Genomic DNA, 25,919 nt, shown 5'->3' with positions numbered 1-25,919 from the left:
CAGAGCTAAAGTTGATTTCTTCCCACAATGCTATGCTTTTTTGGAAATAACACTAGCCTGGAAGTCAAAAGGCCAATTACATTGAACTAGGATCGCACAGAATTAGAAGCTGATGGGAAGGTTTTAGAAGGATTAAATAGAATGTTTTAGAAGGACTAAATGAAATAATTATTAATAAAATCATTAATAAAACATGGAATTTAAAAATTCCATGTTATTGTCTAGAAGGCATTTCTAAAATTTTCTTTTAATCACTTAATCCTAAAAATAACTTTATCAGAAGGTAATTTAATATTTTAATAGTGAGGAAACTGAGATTCAAAGATGTAAAAAGATTTACCCAAAGGCACCTAACTAGCAAGTGGTCAAGCCCTGAGGGGAAGCCAAGTCTTCAGATCCCTAATTAGTGTTTTAACATAACCTACACTGTGCTTTGAACTTTCACTCTGTGAGCTTTTATACTTACAAAGCTTCAGGCCAAAAGCAGCTTTGACCTCTACCAATAGAAGGCTGTCAGTGTTGTGAGCAGTTAGTTCAGACAACGTCATCATGTTATGTTTTGTTTCTGTTTTGATCCTTGCTGGCTCGGCTGTGCCCAACTCTGAAGGAGTCTAAAGATATTATTGAACTTTTGATGTATCCTAATGGCAAAAGCAGTGAAAGTGCTGAACTACCATTAAGGAGAGTTTTTGAATTAGGACGTGAGCAGAAGTGAAAGAATTTAAACAACTGCGACGTGAGAAAACACAACGCTGAATGTTGTGTCAGGGGAATGAGTTCTCCAGTAGTAAGAATGAGCCGGGACAACAGAAAGTCACACACCAGGCAGAGCAGGGTGCCTATGCACTAGGTAGTAAGTAGCAAGAGCCTGACTGAAATATTTAGGATGTGAATGTACGTCTAGACAGACAGCATCAATATCGGTTGCCTGTTAGCCTAAGGATTGTTCAGCATAGGCCTGGGAGCTTGACAACTGGAGATAATCAGCATTTCTTAAGGTCTCTCCCAAAGGAACCACCCCAGGAAAGTGCATGACAGGCAATAACTGTGGTTACCACCACTGCTGAGTTCCCTCAGGACGTGTGGGATAGACTTTGCTGATAAACTTTCTATGAGGCACTGTTTTTCTAAAAGAGATCAATCTTAGGCATATTGATCATTACTTTTCTGAGGAATTTTTTTTTCCCCCCTAAAAAAGATTAAAGTAGCAAGGTGGAGAAACCTCTGGATGGCTTTAAAGGAACAAATTCAATTTCGATTTGCTGAAAATACCTTCAGGGCCTCAAAGCTATATAATCTTTTTTGGTCACTTTGTGTTTCTGACCAAAATGGGATTTGTAACTTAAATGGCTGCAAACTAAAAGATCTTTGGTATTAGAAATTTGGCAAATTATTTATTTCTAGAAAGTTAGTTTGTTCTCATTCTATTCCACGAACTTACATAGGTCATACATCTCAAATTAGCATTGAATTACTGGTGATCACATACTTTTCTTTCTTATTCTAACTTATCTTTGAAGTGCTTTTTCATTTCTGATTATCCAAGAAAGATAGAAAAATTAATCCATGTTGTAGACTTTCATCCCTATGACTGTAATTCTCTTAAAGATAGGAATAATGCTCCACACATCTGTATTCTCCATGCTTTCCTTTCCAGTAGTTTTCAAAATTTAAGGAAATTGCAAAAACCGAGTACTAACTAGGATCAAAGAGTTTAAGAATTAACAAAAATGGTTCTACCTTTAAATTTCATGAGCTTTCTTCTTTAAATTATTTTAAAATAACTGCTTTTTAACATCCTTTATTATTATTATTATTATTGGCCACACCACATGCCTTGCGGGATCTTAGTTCCCCAATCAGGGATTGAACCCGGGCCCACGGCAGTGTGCCAAGTCCTAGCCACTGGACCACCAGGAAATTCCCATAACATGTTTTATTAAATAACTATCCCTCCTGCTCTGACCTCTTAATATAACCATCAGTAATAATACATAAGGGCTTCCCTGGTGGCACAGTGGTTGAGAGTCCGCCTGCCGATGCAGGCAACACGGGTTCATGCCCTGGTCCCGGAAGATCCCACATGCCGCGGAGTGGCTGGGCCCGTGAGCCATGGCCGCTGAGCCTGCGTATCCGGAGCCTGTGCTCCGCAACGGGAGAGGCCACAGCAGTGAGAGGCCCGCGTACCGCAGAAAAATAAATAAATAAAATAATAAATAATATTTATTTAAGATCATGTCATACCAAGAGGTATGCTAAATATTCTGCATACAATATTATCTCACTTAAAGCTTATAAAAACTATACGAGGTAGGTATTATTGTTAGCACCATTTTGCAAGTGAAGAAACTAAGATGCAGAGAATCTGAGTAACACAGCTATGATCATGAAAATCTGGGAAACAGATCCTGAAAGTCTTTCTCTAGAGTTTGCTTCACTGTTTCCCACTAATAACAGTGACAAAAACATATGCTGGATATTCTATGCTACATAAATGTCTCCCTTTTCTCACCAATTTTTTCTTTATCCCAATTTTCTATCAGTTTACTTTCCACAGATCTTTGAATACACATCCAATGCTCACGTTTCCAGGAAATGTTCCCTACAAAACTATTTTACTCAGCTGTACTGGACATTCTTTTGAGATTCCCTAAGTATTTGCATATTCAGTGTAGATATTTATACCTTAGAGTAGCAAGGAAACAGATTCAAATCCCGTATTATTTAACATCTCTAAAACTGTTTCCGATCTGTGAAATAGGATAATATATAACACTAATTTATTATAGAGCTCTTTTGAGGGGTAAATATAATCAAATCATACATGTAAATCATACATGTAAAAGGCTTAACACATGTTAACTGGGGTGAACACTCATTGTTTCTCCCACAAGCTACAACATTTCTTCCCTCCTCTGCTATTTGCTCCTTCCCCGAACACACAGGTGAATTCTAGTCTTCCAGCCAGTCATATTGATATTGAACGTGACAGGCCACAGAAATGATCCATATGCTAATCCTTGCTGAACTATAACAAAATCCACTGTCTATGAATTGGGAATTGAGATTGAGAGATATATTTATCTTCTCTGGGAATTCCTGGACGTTTACCATGCTCAAAGGGAGAGTCTCATCAACACAGGGCACCCAGTATCTCAACCTCTTCTCACCCCTGTGCTACAGTAATATTCTGCTTTCCAGCTAAAACTAGTTTTAGCAGTGGCCCAAAGTAACTTGTATCAAAAAATTGCTAGTAAGATTGTAGGTATTATAATTAATAATATGATTTTTAAAATACTTTTCATACATTTATAGATTCTCCAGTCGTCAACTATTTATGAGGCCTCCACTGTGTGCCAATCAGTAGATTTGATATTGAGTATTGAACGGTAAGTCAAACAGATGCCACCATGTCTGTGTTGGGGAAAATAAAATGAAATGTGGCCAGTACTCTAGTACGGGAAATACAGGATTCTATGAAGCAGTCAGCAAGGATGTCTAATCCAGTGATGATGGGAAAGAAATTCCCAGATCAAGGAGCTTTGAAGTTGGAGTTTGGGAAGGACTGGAGGTGTGTGTGTTCAATCCAAAATAGAAAAGAAAATTAGTGGATGAAAAGCAGTAAGGAGGAAAAAACAATGCATTTTAGGAAATAAGAAAAGTTTAGTGTGGCTAGACTTTAAAGCAGAGGTTGACAGACTGTTTCTTAAAGGGCAAGAGAGTAAATGATTCAGGCTCTATGGGCTAAAAGGTCTAGGCCACAACCCCTCGGCTCTGCCTTTGTAGTGAAAGCAGCCACAGGCAATACATCAACAAATGCCTGAGGCTGTGTTCTAATAAAACTTTACGCATAAAGTTTTATACGTAAAACTGCAGGCTGTAGCTTGTCAGCCCCTGATTTAGAGTATAGGGGACCACACTGGTAAACTGGGACCTAGTGACAGAAGATTTGAAAGCTTTCCTATACAGTATCGATTATCATGGGGATAATACGAAGCCACTGGTTAGTATTTAACAGATGAGAAACATAATGTTATTGAAAGTTTAGAGACTCCCTCTGCTTACAGAAAGGAGACAGAAATTGGAAGTAAGGGAGAAATACTGGAGGCAGGGAGATCAACTAAGAGGCAGCCTTAGTAGTTTAAGTGAGGAAGGCACTAGCCTGAACTAGAACAAAGGCAGCAGAGTTTGACAGACATACTTGATACTCATAAGATAAATTCTATGTGGCAAGACTTGTTGATCGACCAGAAGTTCCATATAAAGGAAAGGGAGCAAAGACATCTATCAGGTTTCAAGACTGGGTATTTGGGGAGAACAGTATTTTTGTCACTGAGGCAACACAGAAAGAAGAGTTTTCCAAAGAGGACAAATGTTCAGGAGATCATGAATTGGAGCACCTTGAAGAGAGATTCCTATTAGGCTCCATAAACATGAAGTCTCATATTAAATTATGTAGGGTAGACATAAAGTCTGGAAATATATTGTTTGATCTTATATTATAATGTAAGGTCAATAAACCACACAGTATGCCTATTTTGTTTCTAGATGTTACCAACATCCTGTAGATTTGGGAGCCATCACCCCAAACTGTAGACACAGAATAGTGGGCGTCTGTGGTATGTCTGTAGACTCAAAATAGGAAGATAAGAGAGCCCAGGCCAGCAGCTTCATATGAGTGATGTGCACAAGAAGGGAAGCTCATGAAAGAGACTGAATATGCAGCCAGGGAGGGAGGAAGAAAACCAGAAAAATATGTCATTAAGCAAGAGGAGGCAGAATGTCAAAGCGTGGGATCAGCAGTGTCCAAGCCTGAAGGCAGTTCAAGCAGGAACACTGCTTGAGGGCAGAGTCACTCACAAAGCCAGAAATATGCTTAATTAACAGAGATTTCTCAAAAAGTTATATATATTCCCTACTTTCAATAAGAACCAAAAATTCAGATAGTCTTATGCAGAAATAGAAAGAATAACTGAGACCAGTTTTTAGGAGCCTTCTTAGAGCAATTTCTTTAAGAAGGAAAAATTGTGAGAATTGGATACTACAAGCTTCTGAACCTATTTTATTCAGTAGCCTAGGGTAATAGGAATTCTGTTGATTTGTCTTATTACATGTGTCTGATGGAGAGTGGGAGTCAAAAACTAAGGAAAGAAATAGAAATAAAGAATAATCTTGGATCCTTGAATGGAGTTTCAAATAATTATAAGAAAACAGAGGTAGAGATGAAGATGTATATTAGAGCTACGGAAGGGGGATTATAAGCGAGAGAAGTAAAATTGGTTAGGAGGAAAGAATGCTAATCTTAAAAATTATGTGAGAAAATCTCACTGTATTAAAATATATTTCCCAAAAATTTGTGTTAAAAAAATGAATGATGTCATTCTATGAGGCATACACATTCTTGTGTATATATACACATATATGTATATATCTGTACATATCTATGCATATCTATCTCAGTGTGTGTGTGTGTGTGTGTGTGTGTGTAGAGACAGAAAGTGAGTGAGAGTTTGTATGTGTATACATAGTCACAGATGCAAATTCACAACTCTTCGTTTTTCTTGGATATACTGTTGGTTCCAACAAAAGCAAAACCTCCATCTGTCCTATTCACCGCTGTATCCCCAAGTCAGCATATTCTTTAGCACACAGCAGCTAAGTACCTGAATGAGTAAATGAGTGAAAGAACAGCATTCTCTTTCAGTTTTAAAGTTATTGTTTCCTTTGGTTCCATAATTTGGCATGGCATAATCCACAGCGGTCTTGACCCCAGCTCAGACCTGTTCTTGAAGCCCTACATATCCACAATGAGCTATAAAAAAAGAAAACAAAACCTACCTTGGTGCTATGAATGTATAGCCAGATTCTTCAAAATTATCCGGCTTCAATGTTTCTGAATCTGCAAAGATAATGTTACAGGGTTAGACAAACCGGAATATGCATCCTGAGATTTGATGTCAATAGGAAGGCATTAGAAAAATAACCTTACACGGAAAAATAAAAACAGACTATTTCCATCCTAAACTGAAACACATGAATGAATATAAAGATCCCCAATACTTTACAGTAATAAAATCAATTTTAATTTCATAACATGGATTACAACAGTTATATCAAAGACAATGTTAGGTCTATAATTTTCCCATTTACTAACTAACCCCACTATAACCAAGATATCCTTTAAAAAGTGACTTTTGTCAATGTTACACCAGAGGTATTTATTTAAAATGTCAAATATTTTACCAATATCATGATAAAGAAAATGATTTTAATAAACCCATTAATGCCTTTAGTGAATTAATAGCATTCTTCATATTAGTATGAATTAGACAGTGCAAGGATAAAAACACACAAGTATTTAAGAAAAAAAACAGAAAGTGAAATAGGTTACGTATATAAACACAGGCATATTCTTTCCCCCTTTTTTGCCGCTAAGGTCTAAGTGATCATGGAGGAAAATCTAGCAAATGAGAAGCACAGAGGATAGTATCCAATAGGAATGGAAATATCAGTGTAAATGTCAAGTGTACTAAACAAAAAGAAATTGAGCAACAAGAAAATACTTGCCCTTCATTCTGCCCTTTTTTGCTGTGAAAATCCATCAGAAAGAGAAAGCAGGGAAACAAAAAAAAAGAGGGTAAAAGCAAAGGGGGGTCACAAACAATATTTTATTCAATGACTTTCTTGAATAAAAATATTGTGCATAGATCAAAGGTTTACTTATGTACAGCTGTAGTCTGCAAGAAAAGACACATATTTTTGAAGACTGGAAAATATGTCCTGTCAATTACTACTAGAGCACCCTCTCTGTACTGTGGTTATTTCAAGGGTCTGTTTTGCAAAGTGGCTAACGCAAGTGCAATACCAATGATGCTAGCCTATAAACAGAAGCATTTACCAATCATCAAAGACCCACTAGGCACCCCCTCATTTATCAAGTGAAGAACTAGCTCATGCAAAGTTGGTGGCTGTTAAAAGACCATCATATCTATCAAGTGAAAGCGGAAATATAAAGGTCTAAATTACCACAATGTGCAATGAGAATCAGGACTGCAGAGACCAAAAAAGAACTGACAGAGAAAGGAAAGAAACTGTAGTTCACGTACAGTCAGAGGTAAAAGGTATATACATATATATATGCATATATATTTTTTACTTTATTGTAACAGACAAAATTTAGGTGGTTAGGAAAAATTGAGTGATATGCAAAGGATATGATGGTCATTTTACTTTACTGAAGCTAGTCACCCAAAACAAAATAAAGATTAATAATGACTTGAAATATGCACTAGTGTTAATAATTACTCCACATTCCAAATGACGCTTAAAAAAACCCCCAAACTGATCCATTTGAGTTACTGAAAACATTAATTTGGATAATTAGAAGAAAGTTAATTGCCAAACCAAAGCCAAAGACCAGTAAAATTTAATTTATTCCAACAAAGTCGACGATGTGGAGCATAATATCATTCTTGTCAATGCAAAAAAAAAAAAAGAAAAGAAAAACTTTACTACTACCAGCAGAGTGCCATGAGTAGAGACCGTGTGAAACATTTTGTGCCAGCTAGCAGACCCTTAAAACAATAGCAACAGAGGACATAGCACTGCAATGATTCTATGAGCACAAAGCAAGGCAGGGGAGGGTGGTAGGGACTGCCAGTGAGACTGGAGTACCTGCTCATATTCTATCCATGTAGAATACTTCTTGTTCCTTGCATGTTTGGAATGGGTTAGAATCATTGCTGTTGATTTGGTAATAACACCCACTAAAATGTATAAGCCTTGGGTATTCCAAATTCTAGACGTATTTAAACCTCTGGCACTAGGAGATAACAAACAGACCCTGAAGTCGCTTTCACAGTACTTACATCTGGCCTGAGTTATTGTCTCTTCTATTTTGGCTTTTATATAGTAAAAACTGTAGGTTGGTAATACCAAGGCCAAACTGCAATAGAAACAAGAGAAGCATAAACACAAACAAACAAAAATGAAACATAACTTAAAGAAAAAAGACACATCAAGTTCATGGAAAATCCAAAGATCTTCCTCATGGGAAGGAAAAGACATATTACTTTGACAGGAAAATGCTTTCAGCAAATAAGGTACTTAATTTGGAATCTTGCCATCCAGTTCTCTACACTGTAGAGAATCAGAAGAGACACATGGAAAGTAAGCTACAAAATGTGCCCATAAATCAGCTGAAGAAGAAATGTCATGGATACTGTATTTTCAGAAAACTATATTAAAATACTTTGTGGACAAAAATAGAAGAATACTAGGGCTACGTTTAAGCAAAGTAATTATATCATGCCAATTGGCTATCCCCTCCCTAACGAATTATACATAATGTTACAGTGCTTGCTAGCAAATGTACACTACTAAAAATTACAAATGAAAGAAGTATTATCATTACTAATTAGACAATGCATAAAATCATCTGAAATAGTCTCTTTTGAGGGTTAAATACCTAATATTGTACAACTCTTTTCTAAGCCATTTCCCCCATGTCTTTTGGAAGGGAAATTCAGGTTCCTTTATAGCACTTGCTCATCCCATTGGTTCTTACCCAACAGTGTAACTGTATTTATTTCAAGTTCATTAACTGTGGATATCCCATATCATTTGGCAGATTGCTGTAAGGCACAGTAGGAAAAACATCTTGACTTTAATAGTTTACAAGAGCCATGGGCTACTCTAGTCCCATGGTACATGTACACACTGGAGGAAAGCTCCAGTGCAAATCTTAAGCCAAATTCTGAACATTTTAGACGCAAGGACTGTCAAACAAGCCTGTCATCCAACCCTGTCTTAATATGACTGTACAAACTAAAAAGCTGACAGGCAGGTAACCGCACTCATTTTGAAGCTGACAATTAATAAAACACACAAAATATTGGAATTGTTAAAAGATATCAGAATATGATGCACTCTCCCGTAACAACTGCATATGTGTAATTCCTCTACTCTCACGATGGCTGATACACATGTGCAGAACATAACTAATTATTCCACATCCATACTCACAGTTGCAAATGTTCTCTGCTATCCTTTGAATACAGAAGGAAACTAACAAACTAATGCCAAAAATGAGGTTATCTCTAAGATTTCCAATGCAACTATTATTAAAAAACGATGCTTAATTAATGTGAGCAATTGAGTTATTCAGCATTCATTTTTACAATTTAACCTCAAATTTAGCAATGCACAGAAAAATGTGTGCATTTCTAGGCTTCTGAGTATTTCTAGGCATTTGCAGAAGATCTTCTTTTAAATCACTCAAGCCTCATGTTTCCCAGGCTTTGAGGATGAATGTCCAAAGTGTAATGCTGTTATACATTTTTTATGAGCAATATAGAACAGGACAAAATATAAAATTCCAGGTTTTTCTTCTTATGAATATATGCTAAAAATTCACTCTATGAAGAGGAAAAATGCAAGGGCTTATTTGCTACAATTTAATTATGCAGTCAAGATAGCAAAATAAGTGGATGCTTGTTACCTCCAATTCCCAAATCTTTCTCCATCATTAAGTAATTCATAAACTTTCCTTATGGGAAAAGGTCAGAGAAATAAAATGTTACGTAGATTTAATGAAAATCTCCACATTCATTTTAAAGGTAACTTCCTTTAAGGGGAGGCAGAGATTAAAATTAAAATAAGCAGTGCAATTAGTCTGAAAGCAAGATGACCTTTCATGATTCACTTGCCATTTATAAAATGTAGAGCAGAATTAGTGAGCATTTGAAGACTGTCTCCCACAAATGCCTCTCAAGGGAAATTAGGACATTTTTATTGCCCTATCAGCATTTATTGCTAAGAGAAACTTCAAATTAAGACCGATAACATTACATCATGTGGCTGCTACAGTGTCACACTGTAAGCTTGGGTTACATCTCATGTACCATAAAAAATAGTGTGGAAACCCATGAGGAACACAATAGACGTTTTAAAACTGACATATCGAATATACATTTTATTGGCCTGCAGGTCTCAGGTTGCTATTAATAGCTATACTTTATTTTATAGAAAAATATGGTTACACATAATTTAATGATTTTTTTCTTCAGGCAACAGTTATTTCTTCAACCTATAGCAGATAAGCTCTTCAATCAACATTCTGAGTCAAGGATGCTGCCATATGCAGTGTTTGCTGTCTCTCTCATAAAACCAACAAATCAAGTCTGCTTTATTTTCTCCCAGGGATAAAAGTCTAATAAAGCCAGTGGCCACCAGATGGATGGTACAGCCCATGCAATATTTTTGTGACTCCCATAAACATGGTTAACTTAGTTAAATGGAATATAACACACTTTTCAACTCATTTATATCACCATAAAAATCAAACTCTTCATTAAAAAAAGAACATTCTGTTAAAATAACTACTATATTTCAAAATATGTTATATCAAGTTATATCAAGGCTTAAGGAGACAGAAATCACTAAGTGAAATTTGATACCTAATTCATTAAATAAAAACACTGCCATTTTTTTCCCTTCAATTTAGATGTAATATGTTGTTCTATCTTCTTATTTGTGGATTTATTTGTACGGAGATTCAGGGGAGTACTTACAGTGGAAATAGATTTAATCTGGCTCTGAGTTGTAGATTTGTGAAGAGAATGTGTGAAGAAAACATGCAAAGGTGTGAAGTTAGGGCTTGTTCAGAGAACGGTGGTTTGTATGGGTAGTGCAGTGCAGTGGGCGAAAAGACAGGGCAGACAGGTCAGGCTAGAAATGTGTGATGTGAATTTCAGACTTGGAATCCAAACTTGGATAAAAATGGAAAGAGACTAAAGTTTTGTGAACAAGGAGAGACGTACTCAGAACTGGAGAAAAGAACATCAATCTGGCCACCTGTATTACAACTTGGTGTGTGAGGGAAAGGGGATGAATGCAGGAGACATTTGTGAGACTATTAAAAACATATTTAAGTAAGGTACAGTAAGAATTTAAAATTCCCCCAGAGTATAATTATGACTGCAGTAGGACCAACCATCAGACTGACTCACTGTCAAGGTCAAAAAGAAATGGTTTTTCTAACTTAGAATTTGTTTGTCTAAGAAACAAAGGCAGAGAGCACTTTCCCACATGTGCATCCAACATTTCCTTTTATCATGAAATCATCGCTAACGAGACAGGGCTCCCAGATTTCCTGTTGGCTGTCACACCTTCTGACAAGTTTATCCAAAAAAATGAAAGGTGGTAATAACCATGGAAACGGAAAGAAAAATAATTACTTATGTATGTACATAAAGATTGTATATGCGTAAAGAGATGTCTAATAGAAATGAGAGAGAGAAATCAAGAGACACAAGCAAAATAAACATTCATTCTGGTGTTATTCAGTAGGTTCAAAATTATGTCAAAAACTGGAAAACTGGAGAAAGACTGGCAGGTAGTGTCTCATGACATTGGTAACCGTGTGTCCCTCTTCTAGACCTAGTCTGCATGCCATGCTAGCAACCCACTACTAGGGGAATCCCCAGCACTCTAGGCTCCCCTGAAAAGTTATGTGTATGTTCTGGGGCAGAGGGGGGAGGAGCGTTGTTTCGTTTTATTAGGAAAAGAACAGTTGAGTCCACCACAGCCTATTAAGCCTATTAAGTAGGCTACATATTAACTGTATATTAACATGTAGTTAAAGAGGCCCTCATATTTGAGTCTTGCAATGGAAGTTTGGAAACTATTATTTGGATTTGACAGAATGAGACAAATTGAAAATCTAAATATTTAACTGTGTAAATATTTACAGAATGTCTACTGTGTGCCACTGACTTATGAGCCGAGGATTCAAAAATAAATGAAGCAGGCAACAATCTTAGAATCTCAGAGTCTAACAATCTCAGAACGTTGCCCTCTTAGAACTTATAGCGAAGGAAGACAAACAACAAACAGTAGAAATAAATTTCTTTATATATGCTTCATATATATGTGTGTGTATGTGCATATACACATATATAATATCAAATGATAATGAGGCACTTTACATTTTAGGTAGGATTATTGGGGAAGGCCTTATTGAGGCGACAAAAAAGTAAGTGAAGGTGTGAAGATGGAGTAAGCATGTGAATACCTGGGGAAAATTCATCCTAGGCAGAAATAACTTCGGGTGCAAAGGTCCTGAGGCAGAATGGTCCCGGGTTTATGAGGACTAGCAAGGAGGATAGTGTAGCTCTAACATGAAGGTGGTTCAGTGGAGAACGTGAGAAGGTAACTTCAGAGAACTGATGATAAATTAGGTCAGATGCTGTAAGTCCTCTAATGGTCATGACAAACTTCGGATTTTATAGAGATTAAGATAGCAAATTATTGGAGAATTTTGACTAGAGAAATGAAACAATATAACTCAAGTATTAATAATATCACTCTTGTTATTGTGTTGTGAATAGAAATAGAGATAGGAGATGGAGATATAGATGCAAGTCGTTATGTGGTAGAAGGTCTCTTCTGATTGCTTCCTATTTCACTGAGAAAAACAGAAGTAAAGACATCACCTGAGAGAAAAATGGATGGGAAAGAGATGGGTTTGAGGAGTGAAGAGAGGCTATCAAAAGTCATCTAGAAGCATCCTAAATTTACTGGACTATTGAGATCAGCAGGCACTACTGAAGTACACTTAAGGTTAAAGGTCCTGAATTTTGGATGTCACCAGTCAAGGAATATTTTATTTCTCCCATTTGTAGCTGTGTGGGTGCAGTGTGGTGTTGGTAATAATTTAACCAGGATTGGGATTGGTCAAACTACTGTTTGCCAAACCTAAGTATGATGTAGGGAGTTGACGGTATGTGTAAGAGAGTGAACGTAGTAAGACCCAAAGAATTTATGTTGAATAAAGAGGGGTACAAGGACGGGAGGAAGGCAAGGACAGTGAAAGGTCGAAGGGGTTGATGGATTTCAGGTCTCAATTGAGTCAAAGGATTGTTGCAGTTGGACTATTAGAAGGAGGGGTTGGAAAGCTAAAATGTATTACTCTGAGAGCTGGATAAAAAAAATCTCAAATTAAGATTATGTAGGACTTGCAGTCTTAATGTTAGAGTTGTAAAACATGACCTTGGAGTAGGCAGCTAAGATAGGGGAATGACAAGATCATCAGAGGGGAGGAGATTAAAAAAAAAAAAAAAAAAGAGAGTCCAGGCACCAGAAAAATCATCTACGTCACTGGTATTTAAAGTATGTCAAGGGACCTGGCCCACTTGCAAACTATCTATTACCAGCTCATGATTAATTAAGCATAGAAACTGAGAGTAAGCATTTAGAAATTTTTATAACAATTTGACACATGAATTTCATGTCTATGAAATGTAATAAACATTTTTTTTCCACTTGAGTTTTCATCTCTTTTAAAGTTTATTTTAGTAAACAATTTTCGTTTTATTTTATATAAGCGTGGGTATGTCTCAAATATTTTGAGAAACACTGATCCATGTGAATGGAGGAGAGGGTGGCAACCACACAGAAACTGATATCTTACAGGAACCAGAGGGAGATGACTGTTCAAAGGGAAGAATGGTGCGCGGTGTGGTCTGGTGACATGAGATCCAAAGATGGAAGGTGTTAGGGAGAGGAGGAAGAGAGAATAATAAGAAGGACATTTTCGTAACAGCCTCAGTATTATGAGGCTGTAGGAAGCAGGACCACAGGGAAAGCAGTGACCTTAGAGCAAACAAAACAAAAAATGCTCAGCAAGGGCTTTCCTGGTGGCGTAGTGGTTGAGAGTCCGCCTGCCGATGCAGGGGACACGGGTTCGTGCCCCAGTACGGGAAGATCCCATGTGCCACGGAGTGGCTGGGCCCGTGAGCCATGACCACTGAGCCTGCGTGTCTGGAGCCTGTGCTCCGCAGCAGGAGAGGCCACAGCAGTGAGAGGCCCGCGTACCACAAAAAAAAAAAAAAAAAAAAAAAAATGCTCAGCAAGTGCTGAAGAATTTCCAAGAAATTTTAGGGTATTTAGTCTGTCCAATTTTCCAAGGTCCAGTCAATTGAAGGAATCAGGATATTACAGAATTTCTACTCATGGAATTAAATTATATCAATTGAGCATTTTATATAAGATTATACTATGATGTAATAAGTTTCATTTTTAAGTTAATTTACAACCTAAATGTAAGTAATGTAAACTAAATGACAATTTAAATGAGGAGGTCAGTGGAGGTGATGACCACAAAGTAATAAATGTCAACATTTATTATTACTAACATAAATATATAAAACACCAAATATGTGTATATCATACAAGTTTTCATTTCTAAATTTTATATTTCTAGCTTTTTCCCATCTTTCTCATTTTGAAAATCAGAATGTATAACTTTAATGCATTTTAATGTTGGAAAGGATAACATTTCTATTTTAATTATATTGAAAATAGCTTATGAGTATGTAAAGACAACATTCATCCACTGGAAAAATGGCTACTTAAAAATAGGTGAGGGCTTCCCTGGTGGCGCAGTGGTTGAGAGTCCGCCTGCCGATGCAGGGGACATGGGTTCGTGCCCCAGTCCGGGAAGATCCCACATGCCGCGGAGTGGCTGGGCCTGTGAGCGGTCTCTGAGCCTGCGCGTTCGGAGCCTGTGCTCCGCAACGGGAGAGGCCACAACAGTGAGAGGCCCGCGTACCGCAAAAATAAATAAATAAATAAATAAAAAATAAAAATAAAAATAGGTGAAAGGCACTGAACATTCTTTTATACAGCACACAAAGAAATAAATAAGGTTAATTACCTGTAATCTGTGCCATTGACAGGGGTCCATGTATACGTCCTGTTTCCTTTGTCTATATACCTCTAAAAAAAAAAAGAGTTGGACATGGTTATCATCACTTTTCATTTGAAGTGAATTTATATGAAGAGCAGAATGCTAGGCTCTATTTATAAATTCAGTCATCATTCAATACCTTCTTCACAAATATCTGATCTATACTATTCTACAATTATTTATTCTGTTATGAGGTGTGTGTGTGTGTAAAGCAACATTTTAGGGAAAAAATACCCACATAATAAATTTTAAGGACGTTTAAGTGCAAAATCTTAGTAATTTATGCCAAATTATTAACCTCAAAACTTTAAAAACATTTCTTGAAAAATACATTTTAATATTGAAACAGGACTGAAATATCAGATAATGCTCAGATATTTCCATAGTAGGGTATGTTGAAGAGAAATTGATAATATCAGGAAATTAACGCACTGTGTCTAGACCCAAATGTATGGTTAGCACATTACTGTTCTTATTAAGCCATTATTATAGTACTTATCTATTATGAGACTAATTACTTAGTATCACTGAAGGTTAGAAAGACAACTATATCCACTAGGGTAAGGAAGTAAGAGCTAAATAACTTCATGGATATTGAATCTTTCTTATGGAGCTACTGAACAGTAGTAAAGAAATGATCATTACTTCTTCCATTAGGTATGGTGATGACACATATGTATCTTTTAGTATTTTTAGTTATCACCAGCTTCATCATCCTCATCAGAACAATAATATTCACTGAATATAACTTGGTGTTAGGCAATATCTAGGCATTTTACAGTCATTGTATCATTTAATCAACTCCCTGGAGTAAATGAAATACTGTTCTTTTCCACAATTCACTGATGAAGAAATGAGGACTTTAGTCAGCAGGATGAAGAAGAATGTATGATGTCAAGTTCATTTTATAACAACTACACAGTGTTGCTTCTATACATCAAATATCCCCATGGCTTTACTGAGGTGTGTGGAGGATGGGGGGAGGGAGGGCAGGAAGTGCTCAGGAAATTTTTGGACTCCTAAAATTCATTAAAAAATTAAAAGAAATAATGTTTACATATTTATTAATACTCATAAAAAAACACAGCAAACTAGTATTGTTCAGCAAGTTATAAAAAACAGAATATCAAAAACTGTGTTGGATTAGAGAAATAAGCATACAAAACACTACTTTCTTCGATATTATTAATAGGAAAAGTCTATGGGTGGATATTGGTCAAAAAGAAGAATTTAAAGTGAATTGAAGGAAAGAAATATCAAAGTGACTGAATAAAGACAAAATTGATTTGTAAGTTGAAAAAAGAACGTGCAGGTCCCAGAGTTCTTGCTGGCAGAACAAGACGGAGAAGCTGGCAGAACTGCTGAATGGTTTACATCTTTCCTCTGAAAAGTGAAGTGGTAAACAGCACACGTAAAGTCTAAGTAAACAGAGTTGACATTTCAACGAAGACTGAAACTGGTATATACCTCCCCTTGGGTTCTGATAATAGGGACTCCTGATGATATTAAAATTAGAAAAGGCACGTGTTAATGAAGTACTGTATTTAGATACTAGCTCCATCTTAGGGAAAGCTCTGCTGAGAAATTCAGAAGAAATGTTACACTTAAAAGGGATGAGCTTGTGAGGAAACGGACATAAATTATACATAAAAGCTTAAATTAAATTTCCAGGCTCAAAAGCTTGGGAGTTCTATACATTTTTCAAATCCTCAAACATACGAATGTATATTTATTCCACATGTGACTGATAATGAATAGACACACTTCTCATATAGACGGAGTTTTTCCACGTCAATATAAAACAATACAAGTGTTACACAGCTGTACCCGTGATTTTATGGCGGTAGCTGTGTTATCTTTGGATTTAATTTCAGGTTTAAATTCAGGGAAATAGTGCTTAAATAGTAAAAGAAGATAAATGAAGCCAGAAACAAGTTAAGAAACAAATGAAAAATATATGGAACTCAACAATTAGAACATCTGCATGCACAAACCATACAAAACATACAGCTATTAAATATTAACTTCAAATTTGTATGACTGAAATGGCCTAAAAGAACATGGCAAACATCATATTGTGTATTCTATTTCTTATACTGGTAAAAAAAATAAATGGAGACATAAATATAATTTTCAATAACCAACAAGGACCTACTGTATAGCACAGGGAATTATATTCAATATTATGTAATAAACTTTAGGGAAAAGAATCTGAAAAAGAATATATATATATGTGTGTATATATATGTATGTATAACTGAATCGTTGTGCTGTATACCTTAAACTTACATGATATTGTAAATCAACTATACATCAATTAAAAAAATTAAAAAATATAATTTTCAAGAACATATTGTAAATGATAGAATACATCAAGAAATCTAAAGCAACATTTTATAGAAATTTCAGAGTTAAAAATCTTATTAAAAATATCCCTCCAGCAAAGAGTGCCTTAAACAATTTTTCTTTTCTAGAAATGTCCCTTTTTATGAATAAATATTGCTTTACCACTAATATCAATTATCATTATTAATATACACAATTTAAGAATAAACCTGACTTAATTCTTACCTCATCTTGAGATTTAACCAGGGTTCTGAATGTTTTTTCTCCGCTTTCTCCATCTATCATTTTATTTCGAATCTAAGGGAAATTGAAACAATTACTTTATAGCAGATACTAAATTGACCTACTGAAGTGTGGAAATATTCTTTTAAAAGTTACCACATCATTATTTTACATTATCTTAAAATGATAAAAACATTCTTAATGAAATATTTTCAACCAGTCATTAATTTTTGAAATGTAATTAATAAAAGTGTTCAATTACTTTATGGGATTGATGGAGGGGAAACTGAGACTTGAGAGGTTAAATACAATTACAGTTACTCAGTGGTATGAGAGTCCAGAAACCAAGCTCTTCAACATTACATGATCCTACTTTATGCTGTCAAAATACTTTACAACAAATATTCATTATTTATCTAAAACATCCCAGCACTATGCCTCAGTCTAAGGTAACTATGATAAATAGATTCTCTTGTTCTACATTGAGGGAGTAAGGTTGTAAAGTGTGTAAAGGAAGTACAAATTAAAACACACTGTGACAAACTGTAAAAGAAATATGGTGGCCTTTGAATAGATAAGAGAAGGAGTTAGTTCATCTGAAAGAATCTTAAAAATCTCTGCTCTGGCGTGCAAGAGCCAGGTTCAAATCCTGGTTCTGCTACTTACTAGCTGAGTAACTGGAGATAAGCTATTTAACCTCCTGTACCTCAAACAGATCATCAGTACAACAGATATAATAATAATAACAATAACAATGTACCTACTCAAAGGCTCTTGAGAATCCATGACTGACACATATCATGTACTCAATAAATGTTATTATTAATGATTATCCCTATTATTATGGAAGGCCCTCTTGGAGGAAGTGGCATGCAATTTTGGTTTTGAAATAAAATAGAAACTTTCTGAGTATAGAGTACTAAGACAAACATGGCAGCTTCTTTCATCATGTTGCTTATTGGGTGGTTGGATGATTCAATTCCCTGCAACTTTTCTTTCAACTCTATGGCAACGTCCCCCTCTCTATGTTTTTTATTGAAATTTACAAGTTACATTTGTATCGAAATACTGGAAATAACTCTACCTGTGGAAGGAGAAAGAAAAACACTAAGGTCACACCCAATTTAAAATATTTATTCCTTTTCATATGATCTTTCGGATGAGAGAGCCCAGGATCCAGAAATTTTTAAAGATAAAAAACATTCATCTTTGTGTGTATAGCACCTAAGACAGAACCAACACAATGAAGCTGCTCAACAGATCCCTGTGGACTGGAAGGACACCAGCATCTGACCTGAGGGTGCTGTTCAAGCTGACTGATTGCACTCACCTCCACTTTAATATCATTCTCTAATTCTGCATCAAGGAAATCCAAAGTTACTGGCTCCTGAGATTTGGGGTTCTACACAGAAAATAGTAATTAAGCATATATGACATTGTAAAATGATGCTGTATATAGAATAACTCAATAGATATTTAAATATGAAATTAATTCCATAAAAGTTACTTACCTAAGGTATCTTAAAAAGTTGACAAAATAATTATATAAAGGTATATTCTTTCATATATATTTAAAAATAATAATAAGTAGGCTAGGGATTTGAGCTTTAAGTATAGCAGACAAATTTTAATTAATAACCAAGTGAAGAGTTTTGAGTCCTGTGTTAGATAGGACATTTATAATCACAAATTCTGTGGCAATATGACTTTTGAAGATCCACTTACAGATTTTATCTTTAATTGGGATGTGAAAGGAGCAAAATACAGCCATGTGGATAACATATTTGGCAATAAAACAAAGGCGATGTGTAAGTAATATACATTATTTGTATTCCATAAAAAATAAAATTATATGAGGGAAAATGTTTTAAAAATGTTTGAATTTGCTAAGGAGAACAAACTCTTCTAAATTTATTTTTCCTTCTTCAAATGCATAAAGATGCAAGTTTGCTTCATGCATTTGAAACTCAGAAATTTTACAATATATTTTAATGAGTCAAATTAAGTCAATTTTGTAAGATAAAATTTATGGTAAAGTCATAAGGATTTTAATAAAGATTAGCTATTGTGATTGAAGTCTAACTTGAATAATAACCCCTAGGTTCACTAAATACTGTTTTCCTGCTTTACACGTCCTACTGCTGCTTCTTGCTGGTGTGTAATAAGAAATCAAATTCACTATGGAACAGGCAGATTATTTATTTACATAAACATATCAAATGAAACTGTTAACCTGGTAAATTTACCTCACATGACAGTTAAAAAATTTCTCAATCATAAAATGAGGATATCAAAATATCTGATAAACAAAAATATACTATCCTCTTATAACACTTACTAAGTAATGTAACACGCCATAGAATTTCAAAGTTCACTAGAACATAAAATCATAAGAGGTGTCTATTATTTTACAACTGTAAAAATTTAGAAACTGGATTTTTAATATTTACTAAAATAAATACCATCAATATATGATAACTAATTAGACAGAAGTAATAAATAAATAGAAATTATGCTGTATTAGTGCAAGGTCACTGGAATTTTAAAAATTTCAGCCTCACAGGCTCTTCCAAAATACGTTCAGATCATTATTTTAAACAATGTTTTAGTAGGGCTGACTACCCAAGACAATGCCAATAATTAAAAATGCATTAAAATTAAACATATTTATTTCAAATGCTGAATGACACAGTATACATGGCATGTATTTATTTTATAATAAAGACAAAAATGCCTTCAAAGAGTAGCTCCATTTAAATAATGAAAATATATGATTCCCATTGGTTTTGATGAATGGGGATTCTTAAAGGCAAATTAAAACAAAAATCCCAACTGTGCCTGGCATTTTTATTAAAAAAGTAGTCACTGCTTATGAACTTCATATCTAGATTCACAAGGTTCTAGAATATTGAAAGTAAGTATTAGATTGTTCAATAAGTGAAAATACTGATCATTGTTTAGGCAGCATCTTATTGGCTCAGAAGCAAATACTCTTTGGAAAAGTAATATTTTATAAGAAGAAAATAAAAATCAGCATTGAAAATAATTCTAGTCCTCTAAAAAACAAAACTGAGAAAGTTTCTATCAAAAGGATACTCTAAAGCTGACAAATTATTCTGAATTGCTTAACGTCTCATGAAATAAATTATCTTTACACAAACACCCTCACATCAGTATTAAAATTTTAACTCACCACAAAACAGAGTCAAAATAAAATGATAAAATATAAACATAAATAAGAATATTATCTTACATGCAATGGATAATGCATAGCATGACCAGACCCAAACAGCATGCATGGAGGAGGCATTATCAGGAAGAATTGGCAATATGAAGATCACGTCCCAATCCAACATACAAAGACACAGACAGGAAAAGGAAATCATAAAAAGAAAAATGTCAATGCATCACTTGTACTTTTTAAATGGCAATCTGGCTGACCATTTTTTAAAAGACTCATTACAGGTACAGTGATTGAAAAATTCAAAAGCAGAACTCTTCTCATCTCAGAAAGCACCAAGAGAGGCTTGAGAACTGGAATCCAGTCCCTGCACTCCCAGTACTTTTGTTTGATGTTTTAAATATCTAACAATTCTCATTTGTAAAATTTGAATATCAACTGATATAAAGACCATACCATTTGTGGAACTAAAATAAAAGGCACAAGGCAATGTTTTGAAATAATTATTAGTTGGTATTATTAAAAATACTACATAGCTCAAAAAATATTTTCCAAGTTCAGACGTCTTATGTGGTTGCTAGTTTGCCATTTGGAGTTTCCTTGGAAGGAAAACAAAAATAAAACAAACCATTTTTCAGGTTGTTTATTTTTAAATTATATCACAATATTTACATGCAATATTTGAAAGTACGGCAAAACTAAAAATTCACTAAAATGTACATGACTGCAATGAGTATAATCCAAGGTAATCCACAAAAAGAAACATGCAAGAGGAGTAACATAAAACAATTTAATAAATCAAGAAAAGACATAAACAGAATTTTAACCTCTACAGGAATCACAAAAGAAATGGAGACTGATGCAACAACACGAAATTCAGATTGTCATAGAATTCTAGAGCTAGAAGGAAACTGAAGCTTCTATTAATCCATTGGCTCTGTACTTTAGAATTACCTGGGAACTTTAAAACTATTTCAGAAGCCCGGCTCCCATCCCTGGTCAAATTAAATCAGAATTTTCAGGAGATGGAGCTGGGGATCAATATACGTATTCAATTTCCTAGGAATATACTGTGTAGGATAGGAAACAATTATTAGTTTAATCTTCCTGCTTTTCAGATGAAGAAACTGAAGTACTATGGGGTTTAGTGAACTACTCAAGGATATAGTGTTGGCTATAAGTAGAACAAACTGGAACTCAGTTCTACTAATTCATAGCTTAATGATCTCTTAATATCACACTACCTCTCCATTATAACATCACCAACTTTTTAAAAGAAATGATAGGATTACACAGAAAACCTTAAGTCATATTGAACTTTCTCTGAAATTTTGAAATGCTCTTGCTAAATTCTACTAAACTACAGGAAGTATCCGTTTATGCTGATTATTTTTAGTGCACTTATAGAAATAAGCATACATAGAATAATGTTTAAATATGTTGCCATCAGAGAAAAGATTTTGTAGTAAGTTTGCCAGATAATATTTATTTGCAATTTTGGACATTTTTAATTAGGTGAAGGGAACTTCCTCTAACTGCTAATCTGAAAATACACTTAGAAATCCAAAGAAATTTTGGGTTACATTGTGTGGTTTATAGAAATTATATATTAGAATTGTATTTTTATTTCCACTAAGAAGTTAATTTTACAAGCAAATTGTTAGGACTACATGGATTTGACACTAACTTCACAATATTTAATAACAAATCTGTATTTTAGAAGCCATTTAATTGCGATTACTCCAATTATCATTGTTATTACATTGTTTGCTAGCAATCTTTAGTCAGCAAATGCATACCCTCTGCCATTATTAATAACATTTTTGCTCTGGCTTATTGAGAAATGATGCTCATCTCCATCTCATGCTCTGGAAGCTTGCTGTCAGGAAAGGCAGCATTAATCATATGCTTTTAGGAAGAGAAGCTTAATTGCAACTCTGATTTAGCAAATTTGAAGGCACTGCTAACTTCGTTCACAGTTACCTGAATATTTGGTCTCCTTTTTCTTAAATTAATTGTTGGTATACCTACACCAATAGACTGAAGCAACAGAAAGATGGTAATTCATCATACTACATATCAACATGGGTAAGCGTTCTATCCTGTCATCAATTTTGGTCAGATATTTCCTCGATCAGAAACAGGTATCATCAAGCTCATGATGAGTCAATAAATGAAATGAAAGTTCAAAAATATTTTTACTGAATAAAATATGTAATGCTAGTAAAAATGCTCAAACTTTTTTTCAGCAAAATGACTAATGTTTTCCTTTTATTCCTAGGGAAAAAAAAAGTGAGAATGTAGGAAATGAGAAAGATGGTTTGTCTCAGACAACTTCTTTGCTGATTTTATTTTATTTTTGGCCACACCCCATAGCTTGAGGGATCTTAGTTCTCCGACCAGGGATCGAACCCACTCCCACCGCAGTGAAAGCAGTGAGTTCTAACCACTGGACTGTCGGAGAATTCCCTATGGTGATTTAAAAAACGGAAAAAACAGGAATTCTTTAGAATGTATATGATTCAAATGTGTTAAAATATAAATACGACAGGATATTAAAAAGTCAGTCTTAAACATTAAAATTTGTGCCTTTGTTAGTGACATCAAATGTTACATCCATGGAACAAATGAAGAATTCAGTCATAACACTGTAGGTTTATTTTAAATATGGACTTCTAAAATGTAAATTATGCACAATTTCCTTATACAATAAATATTTCTTTAGACTGATAAAAATGAGGTCTTAATAAGTATACCTAATCTGGTTATTTCATTGAAACACAACAGAGGAATTCTCAAATGCATTCTGGAATAAAGGAGGATACATAATTCAGCATTTGTCAAAATGTGGTCATGGTGGAGACTTTGAAAAGTCTCTCCGAGAAGATAAGTAATGATTCCTCAGAAAATTAGATATGCAAAAGATTCATAGCTACTTTATTTTCTGATATTCTTGGCTTTAGGACACTTGTTCTGCCTTCTATAAACTTCAAAATTGTATTGAAACAATGTGAATTAAGATTACAGTTTCAAGAAGAAAACAAAAGGCATTCAGCAAAGGATACCTGCGTAAGATTAGACTTTGATCTTGTTAAATAATAATGGATACTATGGAATGTAGCATTATTTTCCTTTATTTCTATTGGTGAATTTTGGATGCAAAAATTGATTAATTTTGTTAGTATACTCTCTAACCATATTGGTCCTCTGTATTTGTCAATTTCTAAAACAACTATCTTATACTATATCATCCTTTATCAGGTTCTTGTATCTGTCTGTATAGCAAGCACTGTCACCCACAAAAAGAAATTATAATATTTAACCTGTTAATGATGAGAATTGATAAGCATATTTAATTCACAAGCATGAATTTCTGAAAAAAATAATACATTGATTGTTCAAACATTTTATTTTTAATGGTTTTCTAAATATTTTTTCTAAAAGTTTTTTCTGTTGCACACTTGCTTATAATAATCTCCTATATTAAAAATATGAAAAGCTAACATAATCCTGAAGAAAAATCACCTGGGCTTTAATAAGAATTTCTAAAGAATTTATATTTTCTTTGTAACTTTACAAATTTTAGTAAATTGATTATTCCAAATATGAGTCAAATATATGTTAACAGCATTCAAATAATAATAAAATACTTTCTACATAAATACTGATTATTAGTACAAGAATGCAGAAAAGGGGAAAACCCTTTTCAAATAATTACCTCTAAATGATGGTTTTATATATATACATCATACGTGATTATTCTAATTATTCTTTTTTATTATTTTGTCTATGACATATTTTAGTTCTTTCTGGGGAAGGAGTTAAGACTTACAATCATAAAATGTCCAACTACGTAAAAGTTGGGATCCTTCACACCCTTCAGCACATTACATTATTACTGCATTTAAATCACTTTACTTACAGGAATATAATTTAAAATACACTGGATATACAAACATAATACAAAATAATACTGTAAATTTTAAAAACTCTTAAAAAGACTTAAAAATTTTCAATTATGGAAAAATCATAGAATGATTAGCCAATCATGAACAACTCTAAGAGGAACTTAACATGATATGTTTTCAAAGAGCTGTGATAGACTAATAATAATGTGAAAATATGCTTACACCACATTTACAATAAAATAACAACTTTAAAAATAATGCAGGGTGATCAGCAGCTACATACGATTAGCAAATATTTAGATCATGATGGATTTTATATGGAAATAAGTTCCAAAGTGAGAAATAAAATATAGACATTAATTAAAACCACTCAATATGTTTTTACATTCAATATTAATGGTTCTTAATTATTACTTTTTGAAGTTTTTAATGACCCAACTTTGTGTGTGTGTGTGTGTGTGTGTGTGTGTGTGTGTGTGTGTATGCACATACATACTTGTATGTGTCCTAAAACATCACTAACATTAAATCTCCATGCCTGGGGAGAAGGAAATAATATGCATAAGTCTGTATATATTTCCATCCAGCATGGTTTAAAGTATCCTTAATATTATCTTCAAAGTTAAACAATAACTTGAAGATGCTTATAAATTAAAAATATATAAGGTTTTGCCAATTTTACTTCTGGATAAAGTTTTTTACCTGTGAAGCATTAATGAAAAGTGAAATGAGTTGGATGAGACATTTAGGAAAGTATTTTATATCTTGGGAACATAGGCATAAAGATTAGGATAAAATGGTTCATGTATGGAATTTTATCACTTCCATATAACTCCCTGATGAATAAACCCCTCCTATTTCTGAAGCCCATCCCATTTGACTTTTTCTTTTTGAATTTCATACATATCTTTATAAGCCTGGCAGATGGAAAGGGGAGATAATTACCAGAAAAAAAAGGGCAATGCAAATGGCCTACGCATAGAGGAACATGAATAATGATCTCAAGTTCACACCTATCCAGGCCATCTCCTTCACCACCTACAGCCTAATCAAAATACCAAGTGGGATGTGTGAAGCTCAGGCCCAGGAGGTGATAATGGCTGCCTCTGAGATAGGAATATTGGCTAGCTGGATAGTGGATAGAAACATTTCAGAACTAAACAGGTAAGAGAAAACGAAAACTGTTTTCACACCTTCATATATTATAAACTGTGGTCTTGTCATCTATGACGTTACAGGTATAATGTTCCTTTATACTTAGTGCTGTATAGTGAATTTAAAAGTGACGAACCTTTTAAGAACATTAATCATTAATTTTACAGAACGCTAATCATTGTAAATAAATTATATACATACCTTTGGCTGAAGATTTGGATGTAATAAAACATAACCATTAGGATCAATTGCAAAATAATAGCCATTGGGGCACAGCTGAAAAATAATAAGAAACAACCTTAAAGATTCCTGAGTCGCAATCAGAAATCCACATTCTTTAAAAAAAAATTCTTAAATA

At 34.3% G+C, this 25,919-nt stretch overlaps 1 protein-coding gene across 1 annotated transcript in view; it reads right to left on the bottom strand.

The window, feature by feature from the left end:
* CACNA2D1 (calcium voltage-gated channel auxiliary subunit alpha2delta 1) overlaps window positions 1–25,919 on the bottom strand; it is a 514,071-nt gene that overhangs the window by 47,237 nt on the left and 440,915 nt on the right. Inside the window, exons 18-23 of the mRNA XM_022554402.3 lie at window positions 25,763–25,837; window positions 18,648–18,704; window positions 17,321–17,392; window positions 14,717–14,778; window positions 7,869–7,945; window positions 5,839–5,899 (exon numbers count right to left, since the gene is read on the bottom strand). Coding sequence (XP_022410110.1) covers window positions 5,839–5,899; window positions 7,869–7,945; window positions 14,717–14,778; window positions 17,321–17,392; window positions 18,648–18,704; window positions 25,763–25,837 — 404 coding nt within the window. The remainder of the gene's footprint in view (window positions 1–5,838; window positions 5,900–7,868; window positions 7,946–14,716; window positions 14,779–17,320; window positions 17,393–18,647; window positions 18,705–25,762; window positions 25,838–25,919) is intronic.

This window comes from Delphinapterus leucas, chromosome 9 (genome assembly GCF_059928025.1).
Source record: "Delphinapterus leucas isolate spDelLeu-1000000601 "Yukka" chromosome 9, BTC_Dleu_Yukka2, whole genome shotgun sequence".
In the NCBI taxonomy this organism is placed as follows: Eukaryota; Metazoa; Chordata; class Mammalia; order Artiodactyla; family Monodontidae; genus Delphinapterus; species Delphinapterus leucas.
This window is presented reverse-complemented; position numbering and strand designations above follow the sequence as displayed.